Genomic DNA, 25,727 nt, shown 5'->3' with positions numbered 1-25,727 from the left:
CTGCCTGAGCATTTCTGTTCTTTTTAATCTTATCCCACTTTGTCTGAATCTTTGTTAAACTGCGGTGACCAGAACCAATATTGGAGTAGAGATAAAGTCAGATCAGTACAAAACAAGTTGCCATAAGTGGTTTCCCTTGTTTTGGGTCATGGATGCCTCCAGAAACATGCTTGCTTTTTTTGTCTCTTCCTTCATCAGTGACTGTTCCACTAACTTTTTCACAAGTGTTCTTACCTGGTCAGGCGTCGAAAGTCCTTTCCTTAAATTCATCTTGCGTTGATCTCTGTTAAATTTCATTCTATTAGTCTCATTCTAATGTCTCCATTTTTATCAAGATCGTTTTGACTTGGGAAGAAATATGGGATATTTCTGTCTTCTGTTTGCTACTATGACATAGTCACCAGTCATTTGCAGATTGGATAAGCATTCTCTCTACTTCCTTGTGCAAATTATGAATGCAAATCATGGAGAGAATTTAACCTTGTGGCACCCAACGTATTAATTTATTCCTACCGAGTAAGACTTCATTGAGAAACGTAATCTGAGTACAATCTTCAGTGCAGTTGGGTCTTAACTGCTACAAAGAATAGGATAGGATAGGATAGGATAGGATAGGATAGGATAGGATAGGATAGGATAGGATAGGATAGGATAGGATAGAATTTTTTATTGGCCAAGTGTGATTGGACACACAAGGAATTTGTCTTGGTGCATATGCTCTCAGTGTACATAAAAGAAAAGATACATTCATCAAGAATCATAAGGTACAACACTTAATGATAGTCATAGGGTACAAATAAGCAATCAGGAAACAATAAATATCAATATAAATCATAAGAGTACAAGCAACAAAGTTACAATCATACAGTCATAAGTGGAAGGAGATGGGTGATGGGGAACCGCGAGAAGATTAATGGTAGTGCAGATTTAGTAAATAGTTTGACAGTATTGAGGAAATTATTTGTTTAGCAGAGTGATGGTGTTCGGGGAAAAAATGTTCTTGTGTCTAGTTGTTCTGGTGTGCAGTGCTCTATAGCGTCATTTTGAGAGTAGGAGTTGAAACAGTTTATGTCCAGGATGTGAGAGGTCTGTAAATATTTTCACAGCCCTCTTTTTGACCCGTGCAGTATACAGGTCCTCAATGGAAGGCAGGTTGGTAGCAATTGTTTTTTCTGCAGTTCTAATGATCCTCTGAAGTCTGTGTCTGTCTTGTTGGGTTTCAGAACCAAACCAGACAGTTATAGAGGTGCAGATGACAGACTCAGTAATTCCTCTGTAGAACTGGATCAGCAGCTCCTTGGGCAGTTTGAGCTTCCTCAGTTGGTACAGAAAGAACATTCTTTGTTGAGCTTTTCAGAGTATCATGGCATGCCATATAAATGCTTCTTTGAAATCTATTTTTTTTTTTAAAAAAACTTTTTCAGCATTTTTATATTTTTACCTTTTCAGAAGTCAGTAGCCAATCTGAAAAAGAGAAAAGATTAAATTAGTTCTCGAGAAATCCATGTTGTGTTCAGGGTACCTGGATATCAATAGCTTTCTGATCTACTCTAGAACCTTCCCATGATGGATGGATGGATGGTCTGTAATACCCTGGTCTTTATTTTTCCTCTTAGAAAAGAGGAAAGACAGTTACAGAACTTGCTCTCCTGTTCTCCAAAGTTTCTCAAACAAAATGCCTAGTGATTTGTCCAGACCTTAAGTCCCTTAAGTCACTGAGGGAGGGAGATCAGATCACATGGGATTTTGCACTGATGATATTACCTAGTTTGGTAATGAAATCAAGAAACCACCAAGCTCAGAGAGCACCAAGGAACCCATGATTTTGAACGAATTTAGATAGAGATATTCCTTGACTATATGCTTATCAGTCTGTAGATCTACCCATCCCCATTGTCCTGCTATTCCTTGGAACCCCATTTTGTCTTTAATTGATGAGTGTTTGGCAGATGGTCATCTTCTCCCTGTCTTTTATTTTCCTTTTCTTTTAAACATCTTCAAAGAAGCTCTTTTTGTGCATCTGTTGGGATTTTCCACCAATGGCGGCTCACTTTCAGCCTATCTGACTTCCATCTTTCGAATTCATGGTTGCCTGTTGACCCTCTACTTGACTTCTCTGTCTTTCTTCTCACTTCCGGGGTGTTGTGTCTGCACCCGCCCGAGCCGGGCCTCCTGCCAGAAAGTGACTTGGAAAGTGAGGGGGAAGGGCCGCCTGGACTTACCTCGGGAGCACCGGCTTCCCTGGTTCAGCTCCAGGAGCCAGAGGCAGGCCAGGTGGAGGAGATAACGAGGCCTCCGTCCCCTGATTCTTTCCCCCCAGGCCACGCCTCCAAATCCAGCTGATGGCAATCAGGCCTGGCTGGACCCTAGGTTTCGTAGGCAGGAGAGGCGGGAACAACAGAAGGAGGGGTGGGGCAGGCCTAGGAAGTGCTGAGTCATGGAGCCACATCTCATAGGATATAAAGGCAGCAAGAGCTGCTGTGCCTCTTCGTAGCAGGCAAATTAACTGCTTAACTAAGAGCTGAAGTATTCCTCCCCTCCCTTCCTCTTCTCCTTCTGTGCTTAAACAAGTCATCTTTTTGCATATGTATTAAAACCTGTTTCAGGTCTATGAAAACAAACTTGCTGATGAATAAGGCTTAGTTCTTTTAAACATTCAGCCTGGCTACAATGTAGTTATCAGTTTTTTCTTTGGTATGTGAATGTTACAGGTTTCTGGTTACCATTGATATTCTGTCAGGACAACCCCCATCCCAAGGCTGCAGGAAGATAGATATAGATATAGATATAGATATAGATATAGATATAGATATAGATATAGATATAGATATAGATATATGTAGGTCTTCGATTATTCGGGTTTTCTCCCACGTAAAATTGGAAGTGTCTTGGCGACATTTCGATGAAGTCTCATTCGTCATCTTCAGGCTGGTGTTTACAGCTTCGTGCTCCTAGAACAACGGTTCTCAACCTGTGGGTCGGGACCCCGTTGGGGGTCGAATGATGATTTGCCAGGGGTCGCCTAAGACCATCGGAAATATGGGAAGTATACTTGTGAGTCAAAGAATCGCGCTCCAATGGTTGACTCCACAAGCCAGCTGCAGGCTCTTCAAATCGCTAGCCAAATTCGGCTTCAGGCGCAATGAATTAAAAAAGAGAGAAATCTTTGCTCTGATGTCTCCCTCTCAAGCCAGCTGCAATCACTCCCAATCGCTAGCCTAATCTGGCTTCAGGCGCAATAAACTTAATAGGGGAGGAGTCTCTGCTTTAATGTCTCCGTCCTCAAGGCAATCGCAGGCAGTTCAGATCGCTAGCCAATACGGCTTCAGGCGCGATCAATTCAAAATGAAAATAATTTTATGGTTGGGGTCGCCACATCGTAGGGAATTGTATTAAAGGGGTCGCCACATCGTGGGGAATTGTATTAAAGGGGTTGCAGCACTATAAAGGTTGAGAACCACTGTCCTAGAAGCACGAAGCTGTAAACACCAGCCTGAAGATGACGAATGAGACTTCGTCGAAATGTCGCCAAGACACTTCCAATTTTATGTGGGAGAAAACCCGAATAACCCAAGACCTACATACAAATACCCACGAAAACCTCAGAAAACATATATATATATATATATATGTGTGTGTGTGTGTATATATGTATATGTATATGTGTATATGTATATGTATATGTATATATGTATATATACATACATACATATATATATATTATATATATGTATATATATATACATATATACATATACATACATACATACATACATACATATATATATATATATATATACAAGACATATATATATATATATATATATATGTCTTGTATATATATTTGGTACCACAAGTAAGCCTCAGGGGGCTATTCTCACCTGTAGTAAGCCACAATTACCCTATTAGGTGATTGCCAAGCCATTTAGGTTTTCCACTGTCTTGCTTTATCAGGATTCTTTCCTGTTTCATTGTTTCTTATCTGCAGAATGTTGGTTAGCATTGAACATAAATACTGTATAGAAAGCAATAGAATTTTTAACACCTGGAACTCTCAACAAATAGATTCATTCTTGCATGCATTTTGTGGACGGGAAGTGACAGGTTTGAATAATTTCCCTGGTTCCTTCAATATATCCCCCTCCTCAAAAAGCACTCCCCCCATACACACACACACATTTGCATTTGTTGTATTATATAAAATAAACACAACACTGAATATAATTCTGTTTTCAGGAAACTCAATTTGCATATGCTACAATCATAATCAGGGTTTATTGTAATGCAAATTTATAGAAAAGCATGGCAAGCACCTCACATTTTGATTTATAAGGGGAAAGCTCTATGAAATATGGGCAAATTTTGTTGCGTTGTTTGGCTTGCATGATTGAACTGGAAATTACATTATAAGAACGGCATTTTTGAAGAAAGCCAAGCTGCATTTATTTGTCTTGAGTTGTGTGTTTTATCAAAAAGGCTGGAAAGCTCATTCAACTGTACTTGGATTTATTTATTGATTTGTTTAATGATTTGTTTATTACTGTGACTCTTTCAGTCCTATTGTTGTAGGTATATTGTCCCTAGGGACCACGTCTGGTCCTCTCATTTGTAAAAGCATTTTGCCCTCTGACAGTTTGTCCTGATAAGCCTCCATTGGTTTAAGAAATTAGTTATATGTCTTTTGGTTTAGTGTCTCAGAACGGTAAAAAAATATTAAAGCATCCCATAAATTAAAACGTGCCTATGTGAACAGTCCAAGATTGTCTACTCTTTCTGAAAATGCTGCAATAGGATTCCTGCTTTCAGCCTATAGAACAAGGCCCTTAATTTTGCCTATAAAATGTGTAGTCTAAGGGGTGCTCAACTTCCAGAAATAATGCTGTAAGAGAAAATTCTGAAGAGTCCATTGGTAGGTAGGTAGGTAAGTAGGTAGGCAGGCAGGCAGGAAGGAAGGAAGGAAGGAAGGAAGGGGAGGAAGGAAGGAAGGAAAGAAGTTAAAAAAGAAGGAAGGAAAGGATGGAAGGAAGGAAGATCAAAACCATTTCTACTGTTGAAGCTATTTCATAAATCCATAAGTTGTGTTTCCTCTATATCGTAATTATTTTTTTCAGCTACATTGGGCTCTGAGGCTTGATCCAACTGATGCATTGCTCTTGGAACTGAATGCACTCAATACATTTCTTCTTTTTTTTTTTCCCTTTCCTGGGCTGACAAACTCAAAATAGTTTAACCAAAATCAAACATTTTATAACACAGAATAATCACAGGATGGCTGAAAGAGTTGTCATTTCTTCATAATCCTGCCCGGTTCTGCAGAAACTCTCAGCAACTATTAGTCCCATCAGTCGTGGCCTCTTGAAGGACCTTGCCACCGTTGGTTGGATATAGTTTAGTTTTATTGTTTTTGTATCGTTCTTCCCAAGAGGACAATTAAACCTAACGTTATAAGCAAAAGTTAGAATATTTTGGACAGGTGATGTAACACTCAGAAAAATATGGCATCTTTCACTTAATCCTCCAGGGAAGGCAAATGAGGTCCAGGCAGAAGAAGAACAACATGGCTTCAAAACCTAAGGGACTGGTTTGATCAAAACTCTGCAGCACTTTTTCATGCAGCTGTTGACAAAGATAGGATTGCCAACATGACTGCCAACATCCGATGACGGATATGGCACAAGAAGAAGAAGAAGAATTGTTATGTCAGTCAGTGGCCTCTGGGTACCTTTTCAGAGAGATGCCTCAGATGTGTGTGACTCTGCAACCACCCTCATCTCCACCTAGCATTACTTGGTGCTCCAGGAGGCAGATTTGACCCTGGCTTTAGAGTCTGTGACCGAAAGCAAGAGTGTTTTGACCCTTTTAACTTGATTTGCAAGCTGTATTCATTGCTGAAGATGTCAGATATGGCTGTGGTGACACACACATCATAACTGGATGACTCCTGCTCTATTGTCTTCTTGGATTGCTGTTGAAAAGCCTCTAGAAGGGGGGGAAAAAGACTTCTGGCAGGTCATTGGGAGCATGTCACCACTTGATGATTCAATTATTGCAATTGTTTCCTGAGCTAGCGTCTTTCTGCGCCCAGTCAAAGTGCTGGCTTGGATCTTTAAACCCATGATTTTTTTGCAATTTATAGTAATGACTGAAAGGCAGTTTTCTCCCATGTGAACTTGTCAACCATAGATATCTGAGCTACTTTTCAAATAAGAGAGGTTTTGTTCCCTGGCAGCATCTGGATTTTTGCACTGACTTTCTTAGGCCGCCATGTTTATTCCATTCAATCAAAAGTACTTTAAGGTTGTGGATCAGAGCTTTCCCCCTTCATCTTTTGGGTCCTCTCTCTTTTTCTTCATGAAATGAAAAAGAAAGATTCCTAAGCCTAGCCTCAGAAATAACCAAACAACAAATCCTTTTTTTTCCTTCCAACTAAAGGTCTCAGTTAAACCCGCTGCAGCATCTTCTCAATAATATATCATTCAGACCTGAGCAATGATGATTTCCTCCTCACAAGACTTACACCAGGCGAGGCTTCAGTGAAGCAAGCCTGTTAGGATCTGTAGAATCTTAGAACTTAATCCGATCATTCATGCAGATTTTGTCCAGAAAGGTTCAGGTAATCAGGTAAATCTCTCTGCAAAATTAAAGGGGACATAGATCTGCTATCAAATGACAGTATTTATTTTAGTATTTAAATTTAGTATTTGCAATGTAAAGTGCAGAAAAAAGACACCCCATTACTTCATTCTCCTTGTGAATGAAAGGAGAAGTTGTTAGTTAACAGGGGAGAATTTTAAAAACACTGTTTGAACTAGCTAAATTAATCTTAATTGAGAAGCTTGCTTGCTTGATTCATTTTAGGATTTGAGTACGGTTTCTTAACCCATACAGATGTTGATTAACCTCAGAGTTGGCTACTTGGGTCTTTATAGCGGAGATGGTGCTTTGCTTTACACAGTATTATTTCTGACAAGAGATCACTTTTTCATCTGAAGAACCGTCACTGTCCCTTGTATGTGTGATGTGTGTATGTCACCAGTGGGCTTCTTTTCTTTCTTAATTCATTCTATGTCCTAATCCATCATCTTCACTGTAATAAGGTGCTAAGGACAAACACCCAGTTCAAATGATTCACCTACAATCATCCAACTCTTTATCAGAATCAAAATTAACCCTTAGATATAGGCTAGAATAGAGTAGAGTAGAGTAGAGTAGAATAGAATAGAATAGAATAGAATAGAATAGAATAGAATAGAATAGAATAGAATAGAATAGAATAGAATAGGATTTTTTATTGGCCAAGTGTGATTGGAAACACAAGGAATTTGTCTTGGTGCATATGCTCTCAGTGTACATAAAAGAAAAGATACCTTCATCAAGAATCATAAGGTACAACACTTAATCATAGTCATAGGGTACAAATAAGCAATCAGGAAACAATCAATATCAATATAAATCGTAAGGATACAAGCAACAAAGTTATACAGTCATAAGTGGAAGGAGATGGGTGATGGAAATGATGAGAAGATTAATAGTAGTGCAGATTTAGAAAATAGTTTGACGGTGTTGAGGGAATTATTTGTTTAGCAGAGTGATGGCATTCAGGAAAAAAACTCTTCTTGTGTCTAGTTGTTCTGGTGTGCAGTGCCAGAACAGTTGAAACAGTTTATGTCCAGGATGCGAGGGCTCTGTAAATATTTTCACAGCCCTCTGTGAATAACAGAGTTGGAAGGGACCTTGGAGGTCTTCTAGTCTAACTCTCTGCTTAGGCAGGAAACCCTACACCGCTGGAACTTTTAGAAATAGGCACTGCATTCTGAAAAAGTTTGGTGCAAGACTGAATGACAGTCTTCCATATTTTAATAAAAAGAATTTAAAACAGAAAGGGGAAACCTTTCCTCTTATCATCAGGTTTTTGAGATCTCTCATCATGCAAGACTCTACTGGTTTGCAAAGAAGCTGGGAAGTTTGCCCTGATTTTCCGATAGGCCATTGTTTTCGTCTCTGCCTTGGGGGCTGGCCTCCCTCCAGGAGAGACAGGAGGGCCAAATAAGATCTCTGTAACACAACTCTTTATCTGCATGAATTGCTTGATGTTGTTTTGGAGAGCTGTGGGGGCAGGAGGGGGGGCAGACAGTGACACCACATCTTTGATCAATAGAGGATTCAGCAAAAATTATTTTCATGACATATTTGGCTCGCATTCCAGCCCGAAAGGTATTTGAAAGGGTCTCCGATTTCCCTGGCTTACAAATAGTAGGTACGCTTGGACCGCGATGACGGTCTGTTAAGGACGAAGCATGTGCTTGGCGTAAAAGCCGCCCAAGTTATTTCCATCCAGAAAATCCCGTCTATGCATTGCTTTGGCAACCTCTTTGCCGAGTTTACAACTTCCAGCAACATGTCGGTATCAGTTATGCAGCCCTCGTGGAAACAGCTGCTCTGCAGCCGAACTGCTTTGACATGTCGGTGCCCGTGGTTGGATTATGCAAATATAGCTGCAACATTAAACGGGGGAGCAACGAGAAGGAACGCACGCAGCTCTGGAGCGCTGCAGGATTGGGAAGGTAGCCCAGGAGATTCCTGCAGAAATATTAATTTCACACCGTTATAGGAAAGCAAGAGAATTCAGATCGCCTTCCAGCCTGGAACTGCTTCTAAGCAGAAATACACTAAGAATTGTTTTTTTCCTCCTTCTGGGACTTGTTCATTATTAAAACTGTAGCATGATGCAAATCATGTGATAGTCATGTTGAAGTTAAAAAGAAAATATGTTCTTCATTTATAGTTTGCCGCAACAGAGAGAGAGTTTGACTTGCAGTCTTCAGACTTTTACACTTAGTTTAGGCAACAGTGCTGAAAATAACATCCTGGCCTCCCAGATTGATATGAAGTGGACCCATATCAAGGAAAAAAGTGGGGGGGGGATTGGCCATAATCCCCCCCCCCACTAGATTAACTTCTTTGTGGGGAAGTTCTGGGAAGAAATAACTTTTTTTCCCCAAGAACTAATATTGGAGACCCACGGTATAAATTATTTTGCTTTTTCAAGGATGCAAACCTTCCTTGAAAAATCTCCCAGTTGCCAGCCATCAACACACCAATCAGCCAATAGGGAGGCAGCACATAAACACAATTCACAAAACAGCCCAAAGTACGTATTTCAGTAGAGAGAAATTCCCTGAAGATGGGCTCTAGCATCTAGAGTTCAAAAACTCAGAAGACTAAATCACTGGTTGCGTTGACCGACCCAAATTCGAGATAGCATCCTTATCCTTGGGCACATACATTTGTCTTCATTCATGAAAATCTTCCTCACCTTCCCTTTTCCTTTCATGATGGGGTAGCTTCAACTAAATAAATAAAAAGACCATAAAGGGAAGGTAGCTACTTTCATTGACCACAGTGCCTCTGGTTCACATGAAGTGTTAATACCACTTTATAATGCCTGGGTAAGGCCACACTTGGAATACTGCATTCAGTTTTGGTCGCCACAGTGTAAAAAGAGTGTTGAGACTCTAGAAAGAGTGCAGAGAAGAGCAACAAAAATGATCAGCGGACTGGAGGCTAAGACATATAAAGAACGGTTGCTGGAATTGGGTATGTCTAGTTTAATGAAAAGCAGGATTAGGGGTGACATGATAGCAGTGTTCCAATATCTCAGGGGCTGCCACAAAGAAGAGGGAGTCAAGCTGTTCTCCAAAGCACCTGAGGGCAGGACAAGAAGCAATGGGTGGAAACTAATCAAGGACAGAAGCAACTTAGAACTAAGGAGACATTTCCTGACAGTTAGAACAATGAATCAGTGGAACAACTTGCCTCCAGAAGTTGTGAATGGTCCAACACTGGAAGTTTTTAAAGAAGAAGTTGGATAACCATTTGTCTGAAGTGGTGTAGGGTTTCCTGCCTGAGCAGGGGGGTTGGACTAGAAGACCTCCAAGGTCCCTTGAAACTCTGTTATTCTATTGTTTGTGGTTGCATGCCCAAATGTAATATCAGAAGGATATTTCTATTTCACATCCAGCAATTCGATCCTGTGCTTTGTTTTTCTTTAGGAACTAGCCGCGATGAAGCAGATGCTGCTTACTCTCCGTGGTCAACCTCAAGGGGACAGCTTGCCTCAGAAACAGAGAAAAACTTCACCGGAAAAATCTATCTCGAATCCATCGGTTCAGTTCCATTTCCCACACGAGGATGGAAATACATTTGCACCCAAACCAACAGTCTTCGTAAGTAGAGTAGTGTTTTGAGATCCACACATCTCCTTTCAACCGTGGCTTGCCAATGCTAAGCTTTGAATGGGGAGATGTGAGTTCCGATCCCACCTCAGTTATGGAGCCTTGCCATCCTGCTTTTAGCAATAGCACTTAGACTTATACACCGCTCCATTGTGCGTTAAGCCCCTCTCTGGGCAGTTTACAATGCCAGCATATTGCCCCCAATAATCTGGATCCTCATTTTACCGACCTCAGAAAGATGGCAGGCTGAGTCAACCTTGAGCCCGTTAGGATCGAACTCCTGGCAGTGAGCAGAGTTTGCCACAATACTGCATTCTAACCTCTGCCACCAGGGCTCCATTCGTCTGTCACATTTACTCGTAGATCCAAACGTAGATGTTCTTTTACCACGGGCCGGCAGTTACAGAAATGTAGTTTTGAAGATAGCTTGTGCTGATGCTAATATACAAAGCAGGGTACCCTTTGGAGGTGACATGTCAAGTGCATTCTCCAGGGTATGGAGCAAGACCAAGAAGAAGTTGGAGTTGGTTTCTTAGGCCCTCAGCATCTTTTAAGGCTCCAGATGTCCATTTTGTTCCTTGAGATCTCTAAAACTCCTCAGAAATGCAGTATTTTGGTCTCACTCACTTGGCATTTCCTTGGGACCACCTGCAGAAGGGATTTTCAGATACACACATACTGATTTCAGCCTGTCGATAAGAAGCCAGCAGCCGACAGAATATGTCCTTATCACACAAGTAGCACCCCTAATCTGGACCCCCTGTGATTGAGATGTGTTTTGTCAGCTTTGGAAAGAATAAATCTGTAATAAGGGTGCCTGACAGACAGAGGGAATCTTAAAATTAATACTACGTTAAGCTTGCTTGCTTGAAGCAATGGTCTACTTAGCAAACCAAATAGACACCCTGACAGAAGGATAAACCGGCTGACGATTCTCTTGGATTGTTCCAGGGGTTGAAATGCTTTGAAACATTACAAAGAGCGGCTTCTTTGGCACCCCATCCCAGGAATCATGGCATCGCACCAAGGCATAGTCTAACTTCTAGAGGGAGGAGAGTGGGAAACGTTTCTCCTTGCAAAGGTGCTGAACTCTCAGTCTTACTGACCACTTTCCTGTTGGCGTAAGTGAACATCTAACGGCCCAAAGATGAGGCGATGCCTCCTCCTCTGCCCTCCTGAATCCATGACTCCTAGATTATTGCAGTTGGACCCCCACGGACCAACTTTCTACCAGGCAGAGCAGAAACAAAGGGTCCTTGGTGGTTTTTGGGCTTGGGTTTTTTCTTGCAGACATTTCATTAGCCAAACTAGGTAACATCATCAGGGCCAGACTGTTAGTATTGATAATGTTACCTGGGTTGGATAATGAAACATTGCAAGAAAACAACCACGCTCGGGGACCACCAAGGACCCCCCATTTCAATCCTGAGCTACAAATATTCTCCTTTATGAGAACAGGAGCACCATAAGCACTGTAAAGGAGCCGTGGTGGCACAGTGGTTAGAGCACAGTCGTGCAGGCTAACTCTGCCCACAGCCAGAGTTTGATCCTTACCGGTTCAAAGTTGGCTCAGCCTTCCATCTTTCCGAAGTCAGTTGCATGGGGACCCAGATTGTTGGGGATGAAATGCTGACATTGGTAAACTATTCGGAGAGTGCTGTAATATAAGTCTAAAAGCTATTACTATTGCTATTACTATTGTCGTGTCCCACTCCTCCGCTGACGGCCGGGTCAGGGAAATCCGAATCAGACTTGCCTCTGCAGCTCTGCCCAAAGTCCTAGCAAAGTCCTCAGAGCAGGCAGGAGACCAGTAAGTGACTTCAGCAAGATAAGTTCAACTTTTGCCTGACTCAGAGACTGCCAGAAAGCAGATCCTTTATATAGGCCATGGGGTGTGGCTCCATGACTCAGCACTCATTAAGGCCTGCCCCTCCCTTCCTTCTGTTGCCTCCACCTATCCAATCTTCTGATGCGAGGGTCACTCCAATCAGCTGTTGGTAATAAACCCTCCTCAGGCTCACATGCTGTGGAGGAGGGGTCGGGGTCTAGCTGCTCCGTTTGCCTGGGCATGGAGCCAGGGCTAGGGCCGGGAGGTGCTCCTTCTTCTGCAGTTTGTCTGGGCATGGAGCCAGGACTGGGGCCGGGAGGCATACATTCCTCCGTGTTCGGGAGCAGATAAGAAGGCCCCGGCTGCTCTGAGGGCGGGCAAGACACAACAACTATTAAGACAAACATGGGAACCTACAGGCAGTGTCTCTATCTGGTTCTGAGCAAGGCCCACATTATTGGGCACAACTCTGTGACTCTTTACAAAGCCGATGAGACAGAAACGTATCTCACAAGCATATTCAAATGTGCTAAACTTGCATAACGGATATATGTTTCTTGGGACAGATCAGAGGTAGGTTTCAGCAGGTTCTGGCCAGATCTGGAGAACCGTTAGTGGAAATTTTGAGAACCGGTAATAAAAGTTCTGACTGGGCCCGCCACCCATCTATTCTCTGCCTCCCAATCCCGAGCTGATTGGGAGGAAATGGGGATTCTGCAGTAACCTTCCCCTGGATTGGGGAGGGAATGGAGATTTTACAGTATCCTTCTGCCACGCCCACCAAGCCACACCCACAGAACCGGTAGTAAAAAAATTGAAACCCACCACCGGGACAGATCTTTGGATTTGCTTCCCAAGATGGTTTGCCTCAGTCGTGTCAGGTCCCCACAGAAAGGTTGCAATGCGGGAGGAAGTTGCCTGACCTGGCTTGGTGTTTACATCTTGTCTTTTCTTCTCCTAGACAAAGGAGGCTCCAGCACAAGGCCGGAAGAAGGGGAAACCAACCAAAGCACCCTAAAAGTTTTATTCCAGGGAACGATAATCACAATCATGTTCTAAGACTTCTTAATTAACCCACTCTATTTTCCTAACTGCATTTTAACTCCCTTTACTTTTTAATATCACTGTGGCTCCGAAGAGACCATTCTGATCATTTAGGATTCATGCCACTGGTCTACACGCTTAAATGCTGCTAATAAAAAACATTGGACTGTATTAAGGTGAGATGGGTGTTTATTGAGAAATTCGGTCAGAAGGACCAATACTCAATCTTCTCTCTGGTTCTTCCAATGGGAATGGAGACATAGCCTTGCAATGGAATGGTTGTAAGAAATGAAAAGGACAATCACTAGCACATTTGAATACCTCTCATGAATGTTTTTAATAGCTGAGATGCATGTAAAAACTCCAAAGGAACGGCAGAGATTTCATTCAGTTGGCTGATGTCCCGCAAAGTCGGTCAGATCTGGTCACCTTCTCCAGTTCAGATTGAGAGAATCTGAATGAAATTCAAAAATTACACCCTAAAACTTAAAGAAAATAGTAAACAACAATGGAATTTCCAGAACTAAAGAAAATCACCAACATTCTTTTTAATCCCTTTAAGATCAGTGAGATGACAGGATCTAAAGGAACAATAAATGGAGGATTTAAGATGAGAAAATCTCAGGAAAGATAAAACAGAGAGAGTTGGCATAGGGAGTGGCTTGGCTAGGGCAAGGAGACTTTCTCATTTAATGACTTATCGTTTTTTTATCAATATATAAAATTCAAAGAAAAAGAAAAATAGGAAATTAAGGGAAGGAAAGAAGAAAATATGGAATATAAGGAAAGAAAGAAAGAAAGTGTTGACTCTTTTTAGCACAGTACAAGATAACAACATTCCAGCCTCAACATTTTACTTTTATATATTAGTATATACCGTAACTATCCATTTCTGTAACAACAAATCTAATTGGCAAAACCAAAGTCAAAGTTTCATTTTTTTTTTCATCACAAGCACAAAATCCAGAAGTGATATCCAAATAAAAAACCATAAATTAAATATATTCACCTCCTTGAATAAAACAATCAATTTAACCATTTCTACTTTATCTTCCTTGCTGTGGCAATACGTATTTCTAGTTGCACTTAATAATCTTATCTATAAACTATCACCAGTTGTATTAACAAAACTCACTGTATTACTTCAGATTCTTTAACCTTAAAGGGAAAAATAATTTTTGTTTCATCCACTTTAAAACACTAAACTTTTCTACAAAAACATTTATAAAATCAAAACTTTCTAATAAATCTCTTTTTAACTTCTTCTTAATATGCATACTTTAAAGTTCAGTACTAAATTTAGGTCGCTCCATCCAAGTTACTCTCGCAGAATACTTTTTTGTTCTTGTATACATCCTTTTTAAAACCCTTCTTTAAACTAATTCATCTTTTTCTTTAACTTTCTCTTAACACAGATACTCTCCAATACACTTTCAGTAATATTTTACAAACTTTAGGAATTACATAAGCATTATATATATAAAGGAGATTTTCTTTCAAAGACCTGCATGGGAAGACTCAGGCCGAAATTGTTTATTAAAAAAAAATATGTGCTGGGCGCAAGTCTGCTCTAATGGAGACCCAAGAAAAGCAAGCAGCATTTGCATCAGGTAATTTGGTCTTGTTCCTGAGCATCTTTGATGCTTCTGACATGGTACTGGTGGGTTCTCCAATTAAGGAGATTTATTGTGGTTGAATTTGGATAGGGCTGTTTTACGTTGCACTGCAAATTATATTCTATTTCAGTTCCACGGCTTTTGCACCCCCGTTTCTATTAACATAATATTCCTCTTTGTGGCATATTCCAGACCCCTGACAAACCTGACTCCATTGATGTGAATAGAGTCCTCTGACTAAATGGAAAATACAACAAGGGCTTTTAACGGGGACAATATTCTGTGTTTATTTTGTGGTGCCTAGAATACACAACTCTAGTCAGCGGAAAAACTGAGGTTACCACCTAAATATTAGTTACAGGTAAATTACAGATTTGCATCTATCAAGATTCTTGGGTTTTGTGGGCAGCTGATCCATTTCTCGGTTTGCCCAAAATACAGGTGTAGTCCTCGACTTAATGATCACAACGGACCTCCAAATTTCCATGGCTAAGCAAGACACTGGTTAAGCAGGTTTTGCCACAATTGTTAAGTGAATCACTGCAGTTGTTCAGTTCCTAATGGGGTTGTTAAATAAATCTGACTTCCCCACTGACTTTGCTTACCAGAAGGTCGCAAAAAGTGTGATCACATGACCCCAAGACACAAATACATACGTTCTGTTGCCAAGTGATCCGAATTTTGATCACGTGACCATGGAGATGCCGCAACAGTTTTAAGGGTGAAAAAAATGGTCCCTTGGTTCAGTGCCGTTGTAACTTTCAACAGCCACTAAATGAATGGTTGTAAATCAAGGACTACTGTCGTGTCCCACTCCTCCGCTGACGGCCGGGTCAGGGAAATCCGAATCAGGCTTGCCTCTGCAGCTCTGCCCAAAGTCCTAGCAAAGTCCTCAGAGCAGGCAGGAGACCAGTAAATGACTTCAGCAAGATAAGTTCAACTTTTGCCTGACTCAGAGACTGCCAGAAAGTAGCTCCTTTATATAGGCCATGGGGTGTGGCTCCATGACTCAGCACTCATTAAGGCCTGCCCCTCCCTTCCTTCTGTTGCCTCCGTCTCTCCAATCTTCTGATGCGAGGGTCACTCCAATCAGCTGTTGGTAATAAACCCTCCTCAGGCTCACATGCTGTGGAGGAGGGGGAGGGGTCGGGGTCTAGCTGCTCCGTTTGCCTGGGCATGGAGTCAGGGCTGGGGCAGGGAGGTGCTCCTTCTTCTGCAGTTTGTCTGGGCATGGAGCCAGGACTGAGGCCGGGAGGCATACATTCCTCCGTGTTCGGGAGCAGATAAGAAGGCCCCGGCTGCTCTGAGGGTGGGCAAGACACAACAACTACCTTGATAGGACTTGGAGGGTCAATCATGAATTTATCTCCTCAGATGGGATCTCTAAAGTTGCAATCCTTCATATATAAGCTATCCTGCATGCATAGTCTGTTTGTGTGTATATGTGTGTGTATGTCCACACAGAGAGAGAAAGAGAGACTATGCATGCAGGATAGCTTTAAGACATCCTGGGAGGGGGAATAGAAGATGATCTCTATCAGTGCTGATATCTGTGGCATTCAAGCGAGGTAGAAGTAGAGGAGGAAACCTAGAAATGGTTTTTAAATTGATTTTTTTACGAAATGCTTAAGGTTGTCAAGCCAAGCTGAAGGACTGTTCTGGCTAATTTGTGGTTTAATATTCTTATACAAGTCACAGATATTGGGGTTGGACTTTTCCTTCTTTGTAACAATTTAAAGTTTTACTTAGCATTCCAGGAAGGGAAATAAGCAGTGTTGTAAGCCTGATTCCAAATGCCTTTTCCATTTGCTGCCCTACACAAATCTGCAGCAAAACTATTTTTTTTTTCATCTAGAGTTTTCTTCATTCTGATGTGCTGCCAACAATATGAACTTTAAACTACAATTTGTTTCATCCCCAGTCAATTTGCTCGATATCTATTTTAAGGCACCAGAGACTGGGGGGCGGGAGAGAGACCACCATTTCCACTTGCTGAAAACCATGGTATTTAAAACAAAGGAAAAAATATATATTTCCAGTCATCAAAGGATGTAGATAACATTTTGATATGAAAATATTTCTAAGTTTCTTTCTTTCTTGGTTAGATAGTCTTTCAAGTTCATTCATTGCAATAAGAAAGTTGTAAATGTGGGGTGGGGGGTGGTTTGTTAAAGGGATGACCAATCTCTCTTGGGTGAAGGGCAGAGAGAAAGACTATCTGAGCCAGACAACTTGGGGTCATTCAACCAGGTCAGCTCCAAGAACGCTTCTCAGTATATCCCAGCTGCACCTTGCCTTCCAGGTGTATTAGTTGGCCCTACCAAGTTGTGGATTCTGAGGGATGTAATCCTGACCCATCTAAGCGGGCTCCAGGCCAGACCTTAGACGATTCCTTTTGATCATTTTCAAAGGCATCTCAGGACCTCAGGCAGGAGATCCAAGTGGCATTTTCCCACCGACAAAAATGGAGCACAATCAACTAGACAACTTTAGGCAGCATAAGCATGCACAGAATGGAATGTTGGGCAAGGGAACATCACAACACAACCATTTGCATGGGAGATCCCCCCCCCAAAATGATCTATTCAGCTCTCTGCATTGACTGACACCCAAAAAAAATCAGCCGCCTAAGGCAGCAGCCCTCTCACCAAAACGCGTCTCTAATGGGACCCATTTTCTCAGCTTTTTCTCCTTCTCTCTCTAAGTTGCTTGCAGATGAGATCATTCTTAAGAATGGAGAAAATGTCTGGGATTTAAAGGTCCTGGGATCTTTTGTTTCTTTTGATATGAGAGTTTTCAGGAATTGTTATAATCCCGGGGGTGACTTTGAGCTTACTCCCTTGCTTGGATGCAAACGAAAATCTAAACAGGTGCTCTGAAATCCCTTTTGGAGTCTTTGGGAGGGGGTGGGCAAGATGAATGTGATTCAGAGGAATATAATTCTAAAGAAAAGTTAAGATGGGACCTCTATGCAAGGCCCATTTCTATTTCCTAACTTCATGGTGCAAGACGTCCGTGGCAAATATTTAGTGGCACAAACAACTTTTTATCCTTCAAATGCTTACATTGGGAGAAGATCCTCACTTAAAAGTTGCCTCTAAACTTAAGTTTTGGGGACTGTTTCTGCTGTCTGCAATATTATTACTTCCAGTCCACTTTAGCCAGCTGAAAACTAATAGATAACATTAATGATTGAATAATGAATGATTTTTCCAAGGCCAACACATTTGAATGTTTCTGTCCTGCTAAACCAAAGAAATGGGTCATTCTGAACAATGAAATCAGCTCCTAATCATCTTTAAATGCAACTGATAACACAACAACAAAAGCTCAGTAGATTTGAATTTGGAATGGCTGATTACAGGCATAAACCAGCACAGGAAGCTTGCTTGCATATCAGATGGTTTCGTCAATGTTTCCTAATGGTTGGTTGCAATGGCCTTCTTTGAAACACAAGCTTGGAAGAAATGAAATGTGAATTTCTCTGTTAGCCTGTCATCTGGATTGTTATTACAATTGTGACGTTCCCAGCAGTAAAGCCTGAAAGATTTGTATCCATGGGTAGATAAAATCTGAAGCTGACTTATTTTTTTTTCTTACACAGTTATGTCATGACTTCTAAATTCCTCAGAGTCTTCTTCCCAATAGGTAAGCTATCCTGTTCTGAAAAGCAGAAGAATGTGTCAATAATGAGACAATGGCTGCAGATCTCTCCAGATTAAACCACACAATTTTGTTAGCATTTAAGGTAGCCCAGCACCTTTCTTGACTTCCCTATTCCCTTGGGAACAAAGGAGATGACCAAACACTCTTGAGAGCCCTCAACTCTCTCCCATCTCATGTTCTTGGCTGCATTGTTTTGAGCAGCCCATTTGCATAACCTTCATCTGTTTAGCAGATTTACATTAGAAAGCTGCATGTTGATGAGTGTCTCTCTAGCAAAACTGTTGGAATCATCAAAGCTTTCAACCTCAGAAGGTACTGATAATGAATACCTGAGTCACAGCTCATTGCTAACAGTCTGCGTTTTTTTAAAGAGGGACAAGTCCTCCTTTGGCAAAAAAAGAAAAGAAAGTGATGGATTTGGGGGTCTTTCTTGCAAAATGGGTAAAACCAGCTCCTTATTTGGAACATAGGGACAATCTACAGGGCAACGCAGTGTGTGATTCATGGTGTTTCTCACTGTTTCTGAGAAAATCCCAGCAACACAGAGCAAGCTTGTACAACAAAACGCAATCTCCCAGTGCTCTTCATTGAAAAAATGCTTGCAAGCCACCTTTAAGGAAAATACCCCGGAGGAGCCTCCACAAAAGGAATAGAATATTTGTAGAATTAACATAAACCCAATACTAACAGCCATTAAAAATAATCTCTCAAGACATTAAAACTCATTTGGGAAGAAACAATAGGATTGGAAACAAAGCTATGGGTTATGCCATTAGCCACACAATCAGAAAATTGCAAGGCTAATTATTAACATGCTCTTAGCTCTAAGATCACATTGCCACTTAAAGTTGTTAATCTTCTAAACTCGGGGGTTGATGCCACTGTAGATATGCAAAATATGGGAATGAGAGGTGCTGATGGTGTCTGCTTCAGTGCCTTCATTTTTAATGTCAATAGGAGATTAAAACTCTCCACCCCACACCCACAAGTATCACTCAACAATCCCCTTGTTAATGTCATTTTACACACACACAAAAACTCGCCCCCTTGAAAATTGATCTTCCCATCCTCTACAGAGGAAAGGAATGGAACTTCAGAAGAGTAGAAACCAGAGTTTGAGGCATTGGTTGGGTTAAGGCAAGAGAGTTGAGTGCTTCAACCTGGAGAAAGTGCTGGTTTTATTCCAGAAGACCATAATTAAAACTTGCTAAGGCACATCTGCTGTTGTTTTTTTTTCCTGTATTCCGTCAAGATCTGTTAAGATGGCTTCAAAGATCTCTAACTCTAACATTCTCTTAAGTTTGTAGAAGACATTATAATGCTAAGCTGAAATCAGTTCTTGAAATCCTCTGGTACGTGTTCTATCTATGTGAATAGATGTTTGTGTATTTGCAAGGTGCCTTTGCTTAGTTCCTCAATCTCTTCTTGGTCTGCTGGATTTTTAAAAAAAAAAATAGTAGAATTCCCCTATCACAAAATCCTTTTGAAAGTGTCAATATCCCCACCAAATTTCTAAGGCAAGCCACTCTCCTGGACAGGGAGCCCTAGTACCCAACATAGAAGTAGTCTCGAGATCAGATGAGCTTACAGAATCCATTTCTTGGATCTCTAAATCATAGCAGCTTTAAGTTGCTGAACTAATTTTGCGCTTATGACCAGAATCAAATGTTCCAACCAGCACTGAAGGCTACCACAGGAAGACGGATAAAGAGCACTCAGTTTAAAACCATTATGCTTCCCAAAATAAAACAAGGGAGGTGAAAAGAAACCCACCTAGGATGGCTGCAACCCTGTATCCAAGCTATCCAATAGTGTGGATCACTGAATTCAGCAGGATTTACCTCAGAGTAAATATATAAACATGCACTCACTGCAATTGTTGAACATGAACTGTGAGTAGAGAGGAACCACATCATGGGAGCTGACAAAGGCTCCTGTTAGATTTGATTTTCAAAACAAAGAATTCATTTTAGGTGCGAATAATCAAACACTACATGTTTTCTCCAAGATTACCCATAGCAAAGGAGATGTGATGATGGCATTGTCTGGGACAGTATCTGTAACCATATTTCATGGAAGAGCTTTTCATTTATCCTTGTACTAGACAAGGAGGAATTCATCCAAAATTCTTCTGGGCTGCAGCTATAACCAATTCTCCATCCCAAATCCTATCAGCAGCCCCTTGCTATGATTTTATCCCATTTTATTTTTCTTCCAGCAACATACTCTCCACCGCAAGTAAACGATGTGGCGTGATAAATTCATGAGAGTTAAAAAGACACTCGTAGGCCAAAAATCCCTATCAAAAGCATCACAGAGTTGGCTACCTTTAAAGATCTTGCAGGACAAGCCAAAGATGATCAAATTCAGCATTTTGCCCCTAAAGGGCCACCTCCTAGGCATATTTAATAACTATATTAAATGCAAACCGGATCAGAACATTAGCCAAGATCTTCTATTGATTTCCAGGAGCAGAAGAAACCAACCCACTAGATTTGGAAGGTACCAGAGGTGGTATTCAACAGGTTCTGACCAGTTCTGGAGAACTGGTAGTGGAAATTTTGAGTAGTTTGGAGAACTGGTAAATGCCACCTCTGACCATCTATTCTCTGCCTTCTGAGTCCCAGCTGATTGGGAAGAAATGGGGATTTTGCCGTAACCTTCCCCTAGAGTGGGGTGGGAATGGAGATTTTACAGTATCCTTTCCCTGCCACGCCAAGCCACACCCACCAAGCCGTGCCACACCCACAGAATCGGTAGTAAAAAAAATCTGAATCCCACCACTGGAAGGTACACATGTGTCTGACAATGGAGTATCAGGAGACGACTGGCCATGGATAGGGACCCACCACCAGAAAGACTTTTCAAACTTTTATCCATCCTCCAAAGAACAGCTCCGTTGTATGGGATTATGACGGTTTAATAATGACTTGCTGACAAACCACAGAGGCCTGAGCCCAGAACATTTCTAGCCCCCTTTGGTTCAAAAGACGAGGAGAAAATGAATCCCCCCAAAAAATGTGTTTTGTGTGTGTGTTTGTTTGTTTTTCTTGGACCAAAGATGACACTGTTTAGGAGAACAAAGTAAAGGGCCTCCTTGAAGGAACAGAAAACCTTTGCCATTAGGCGAGTAGCACCGATGATTTTAACAAATGAATTTTAAAAAAGAGAGAAAAAAATTATCAACATCCACTCCCTGTTTTGATAACTGTGTGCCTGTAGAGAAACAAGTTTGTCGGAGAAGCTCAAGAATTCCCTCCTCCCCTTGTTTCTCCTTATCCACAAAACAATATTCCTTTCTGAGCCAAGTTTTTATTTTCTTTCTGTTCGGTTGCTGCTGCAGCCTGTGGATTTCAGCATTAGGCTATTCCTTGTGGGAAAGAAGCTACTAAAAACACAAGGCCGTGGGGAGCCATTTGTTTTCCAGCAACTGGGATAGCTGCTGCATGGTTTGATCAATGAAGTCAATGAATCCTTCTGGTATTCTGTGGAATATCTAAAGACACAAAGCCTCGGGAATTCTCACTTTGTGAGCATCCACCTTATAGCAATGATTGAGAAAGAACTGGGGGGGAAAGAAGATCTTATCATGGGTACATCTGAGGAGGACTAAAAAGTCTCTCAGTTCTGAGTTGAAAACTGAGTGGATGTCAGGATGACAATACAACCAAAGAAAAAATGGTTTCTGGCGGTAATGGGTTTCAAATCCCAGCGCTACTGGTTTACTATCGGTGCGCGTGCTCGCTTTGCGCATGCGCACAGCATTTTTGATGACGTCTGGGCGGGTGGGTGGAGCCTGCTGCCACCGCTACCGGTTCTCCCGAACCAGGGTGAACTGGGAGCAACCCACCACTGGTTTTCTGAGCATGTTCATGTTGTGCCCAGACTCCCATACATAGCAGAGTTCTGCTATTTGTTGTATTCCCATAAAGAATAGGGGATCAACCTATTTTCCAAAGCACCTGAGGGCAAGACAAGAAACAATGGATGGAAACTAATCAAGGAGAGAAGCAACGTAGAACTCAGGAGAAATTTCCTAACAGTGAGAATAATTAACCAGAGGAACAGTTTGCCTTCAGAAGTTGTGGATGCTCCATCACTGGAGATTTTTAAGAAAAGACTGGACAGGCACTTGTCTAAAATGGTATAGGGCAGAGGTGTGCAAAACTTGGCTCTTTTAAGACTTGTGGACTTCAACTCCACAAAGCTGGCTGAGGAACTCTGGAAGTCTTAAAAGAGCCAAGTTTGCAGACCCCTCGTATAGGGTATCCTGCTTGAGCAGGGGGTTGGACTAGAAGACCTTCAAAGTTCCTTTCATCGTTGTTATTCTGAGAGAAAAAGCACAGGAGTATCATCCCAGCATAACTTCACTTGGATGCAGATCCAGAAATGTGGGGCTGGTGATATGAAATCATGGCCGACACATCGTCATTTCTTCTTCAGGATTACCTACAAAGAGAGAGACATTGTGGGCTGAGGCCCTAAATTACTTTAGAAGACTGGATGCATTTTTAAAAAATGACTGTGGGCCAATCATATTCGGCTGCAAATTACCATTAATATAGTTTTTCATGAAATGTGGGTACGCTTGATGAGTTCTTGAGTTACTGCTAAATCTGCAATAGCTGCTCATCTTGCCTCTCCCATGAGCAGAAAATCAGCAAAGGGGAAGAAAGTGGAATGTACAGGTAGTCCTCGAGTTATGACCACAACTGAGACTCAAAATGTATGTCGCTAAGTGAGAAATTTGTTAAGTGAGTTGTTAAGCGAATCACTGCAGTTCTTAAATTAGTAACACGGTTTGTTAAGTGAACCCATTGAAGTTGCCGGTCAGAAGGTCTCAAAAAAGGATCACACGACCCCAGGATCCTGCAACTGTCATAAATGTGGGTCAGTTGTCAAGCATCTGAATGTAAAACCACGTCATCATGGAGGATGCTACAACGGTCACAAGTATGAAAAACAGTTATAGTTCACTTTTTTCAGTGCCGTTTTAACTTTGAACGGTCACTAAATGAACCATTATCGAAGACTACCTGTACTGACATTGACCAGATTAGAAAATAATATAAAATATAAAAAAAATTTTATATATATATATATATATATATATATATATATATATATATATGTGTGTGTGTGTGTGTGTGTGTGTGTGTGTGTGTGTGTGTGTTTTCTGAGGTTTTCGCGGGTGTTTGTATGTAGGTCTTTGGTTGTTCGGGTTTTGTCCCGTGTAAAATTGGAAGTGTCTTGGCGACGTTTCGACGAAGTCTCATTCGTCATCTTCAGGCTTCAGCTTCGTGCTTCTGGGAGCAGTGTGTGATCGCAGCTGTTTCTTCCTTTTAACTGCTAGTGGGGGTTTGAACTGATTGGGTGGGAGTTTGGCTCCCAAGACGGACACCCACTATGAAGATGCAGCACGACCACAAAGCCAAACAACAGCCACGCAGCTCACAGCTCAAATCCCTCTGCAACAGTTCAAACCCCCACTAGCAGTTAAAAGGAAGAAACAGCTGCGATCACACATTGCTCCCAGAAGCACGAAGCTGAAGCCTGAAGATGACGAATGAGACTTCGTCGAAACGTCGCCAAGACACTTCCAATTTTACACCGGAGAAAACCCGAACAACCAAAGACATATATATATATATATATATATATATATATATATATATATATATATATATATATATATATATATATATATATATATATATATATATATATATATATATATATATATATTTGTTTTCTGTGGTTTTCACGCGTGTTTGTATATAGGTGTTTGGTTGTTCGGGTTTTCTCCCGTGTAAAATTGGAAGTGTCTTGGCGACGTTTCGACGAAGTCTCATTCGTCATCTTCAGGCTTCAGCTTCGTGCTTCTGGGAGCAATGTGTGATCGCAGCTGTTTCTTCCTTTTAACTGCTAGTGGGGATTTGAACTGATTGGGTGGGAGCTTGGCTGTGCTCTGATTGGCTGGGGTTTTTTTTGTGCTCTGATTGGCTGGGAGTGTGTCCTGTGTTGGTGGGGGCTTGTTTGTGCTCAGTTTAGTTTGTGTTGCAGGGGGATTTGAGCTGTTGAGCTGCATAGCTGTTGTTTGAAGATGTAGCACGACCACAAAGCCAAACAACAGCAACAATTTATTATATATATAATATATATATATTATATATATAATAAATTAAAGGGGTGGGGAAGATATTTTTTTTCAGCGCCATTGTAACGGTCACAAAGTGAACTATTGTAAGGACTACGTGTACTGGATTTATTTTATTTGGGAATAAATAAATAAATATTTTATTTTATTATTCTTATTAAACTGCAGAGGCTGAATGCAATTTTTAAAGATATTTAAACTGAGTAGCTAGAAAAGTAGGGCTCTACAATGAGCCAGAATGCACAGTTAAAGTTGATTGATTGGTTGAGGCAATCTGCGTTGTGATTGGTTGCTGTGGGCATGGAGGGGGAGTTTCCCTTCCCCCCCCCCCCCGCCTTTTCCTTCTGGGATTTACCTCAGGATGCAGTGATGTGCCTGACTATCTTGTTTGCCGTATACATAGATGTAAAATATATTTATTTATATAAAAGTACAACTTCACGTTAGCGTCTCCGACTCCGTTTGGACACCTGCAGCCGCAATTCCCTGACACCATTTCTTTCCTTGAGCTTTCCAAAAGCCCGTTTCATAACAGAATAAGAACAAGAATAGAATAATAACTTTATTGTTACTTTGAAGGTACACTAATCAGCATACCTTAAAATGAAATTTCATTGCATACAGCTCTCCGAGTCATCCCCTCCAATATACACACTACATAAACATACTACTATGTTTACTATTACCACCTCTTACAATACTAGACAACACAGTATCAACTGTAGAGACCTTCAAGTTTCTAGATTCTATCCTATCTCAAGACTTAAAATGGACACCTAACATCAAAACGTCGTCAAAAAAGCTCAACAAAGAATGTTCTTTCTGCGCCAACTCAGAAAGCTCAAACTGCCCAAGGAGCTGCTGATTCAGTTCTACAGAGGAATTATTGCGTCTGTCATCTGCACCTCTATAAATGTCTGATTTGGTTCTGAAACCCAACAAGACAGACACAAACTTGAGAGGACCATTAGAACTGCAGAAAAAACAATTACTACCAACCTGCCTTCCATTGAGGTCCTGTATACTGCACGAATCAAGAAGAGGGCTGTGTAAATATTTACAGATCCCTCACATCCTGGACATAAACTGTTTCAACTCCTACCCTCAAAACGACATTATAGGAGACTGCACACCAGAACAACTAGACACAAGGACATTTTTTTCCCAAACGCCATCACTCT

At 41.3% G+C, this 25,727-nt stretch overlaps 1 protein-coding gene across 3 annotated transcripts in view; it reads left to right on the top strand.

Moving 5' to 3' along the window:
- PIBF1 (progesterone immunomodulatory binding factor 1) overlaps positions 1-13,276 on the top strand; it is a 115,222-nt gene extending 101,946 nt beyond the window's left edge. For all 3 annotated transcript variants that reach the window (XM_058184894.1, XM_058184895.1, XM_058184893.1), the window contains exons 17-18: positions 10,053-10,226; positions 13,025-13,276. In XM_058184894.1, coding sequence (XP_058040877.1) covers positions 10,053-10,226; positions 13,025-13,081 — 231 coding nt within the window. In that variant the 3' untranslated portion in view covers positions 13,082-13,276. The remainder of the gene's footprint in view (positions 1-10,052; positions 10,227-13,024) is intronic.
- Positions 13,277-25,727: the final 12,451 nt, after the last annotated feature.

Source organism: Ahaetulla prasina, chromosome 5, assembly GCF_028640845.1.
Source record: "Ahaetulla prasina isolate Xishuangbanna chromosome 5, ASM2864084v1, whole genome shotgun sequence".
NCBI classification, from domain to species: Eukaryota; Metazoa; Chordata; class Lepidosauria; order Squamata; family Colubridae; genus Ahaetulla; species Ahaetulla prasina.
This window is presented reverse-complemented; position numbering and strand designations above follow the sequence as displayed.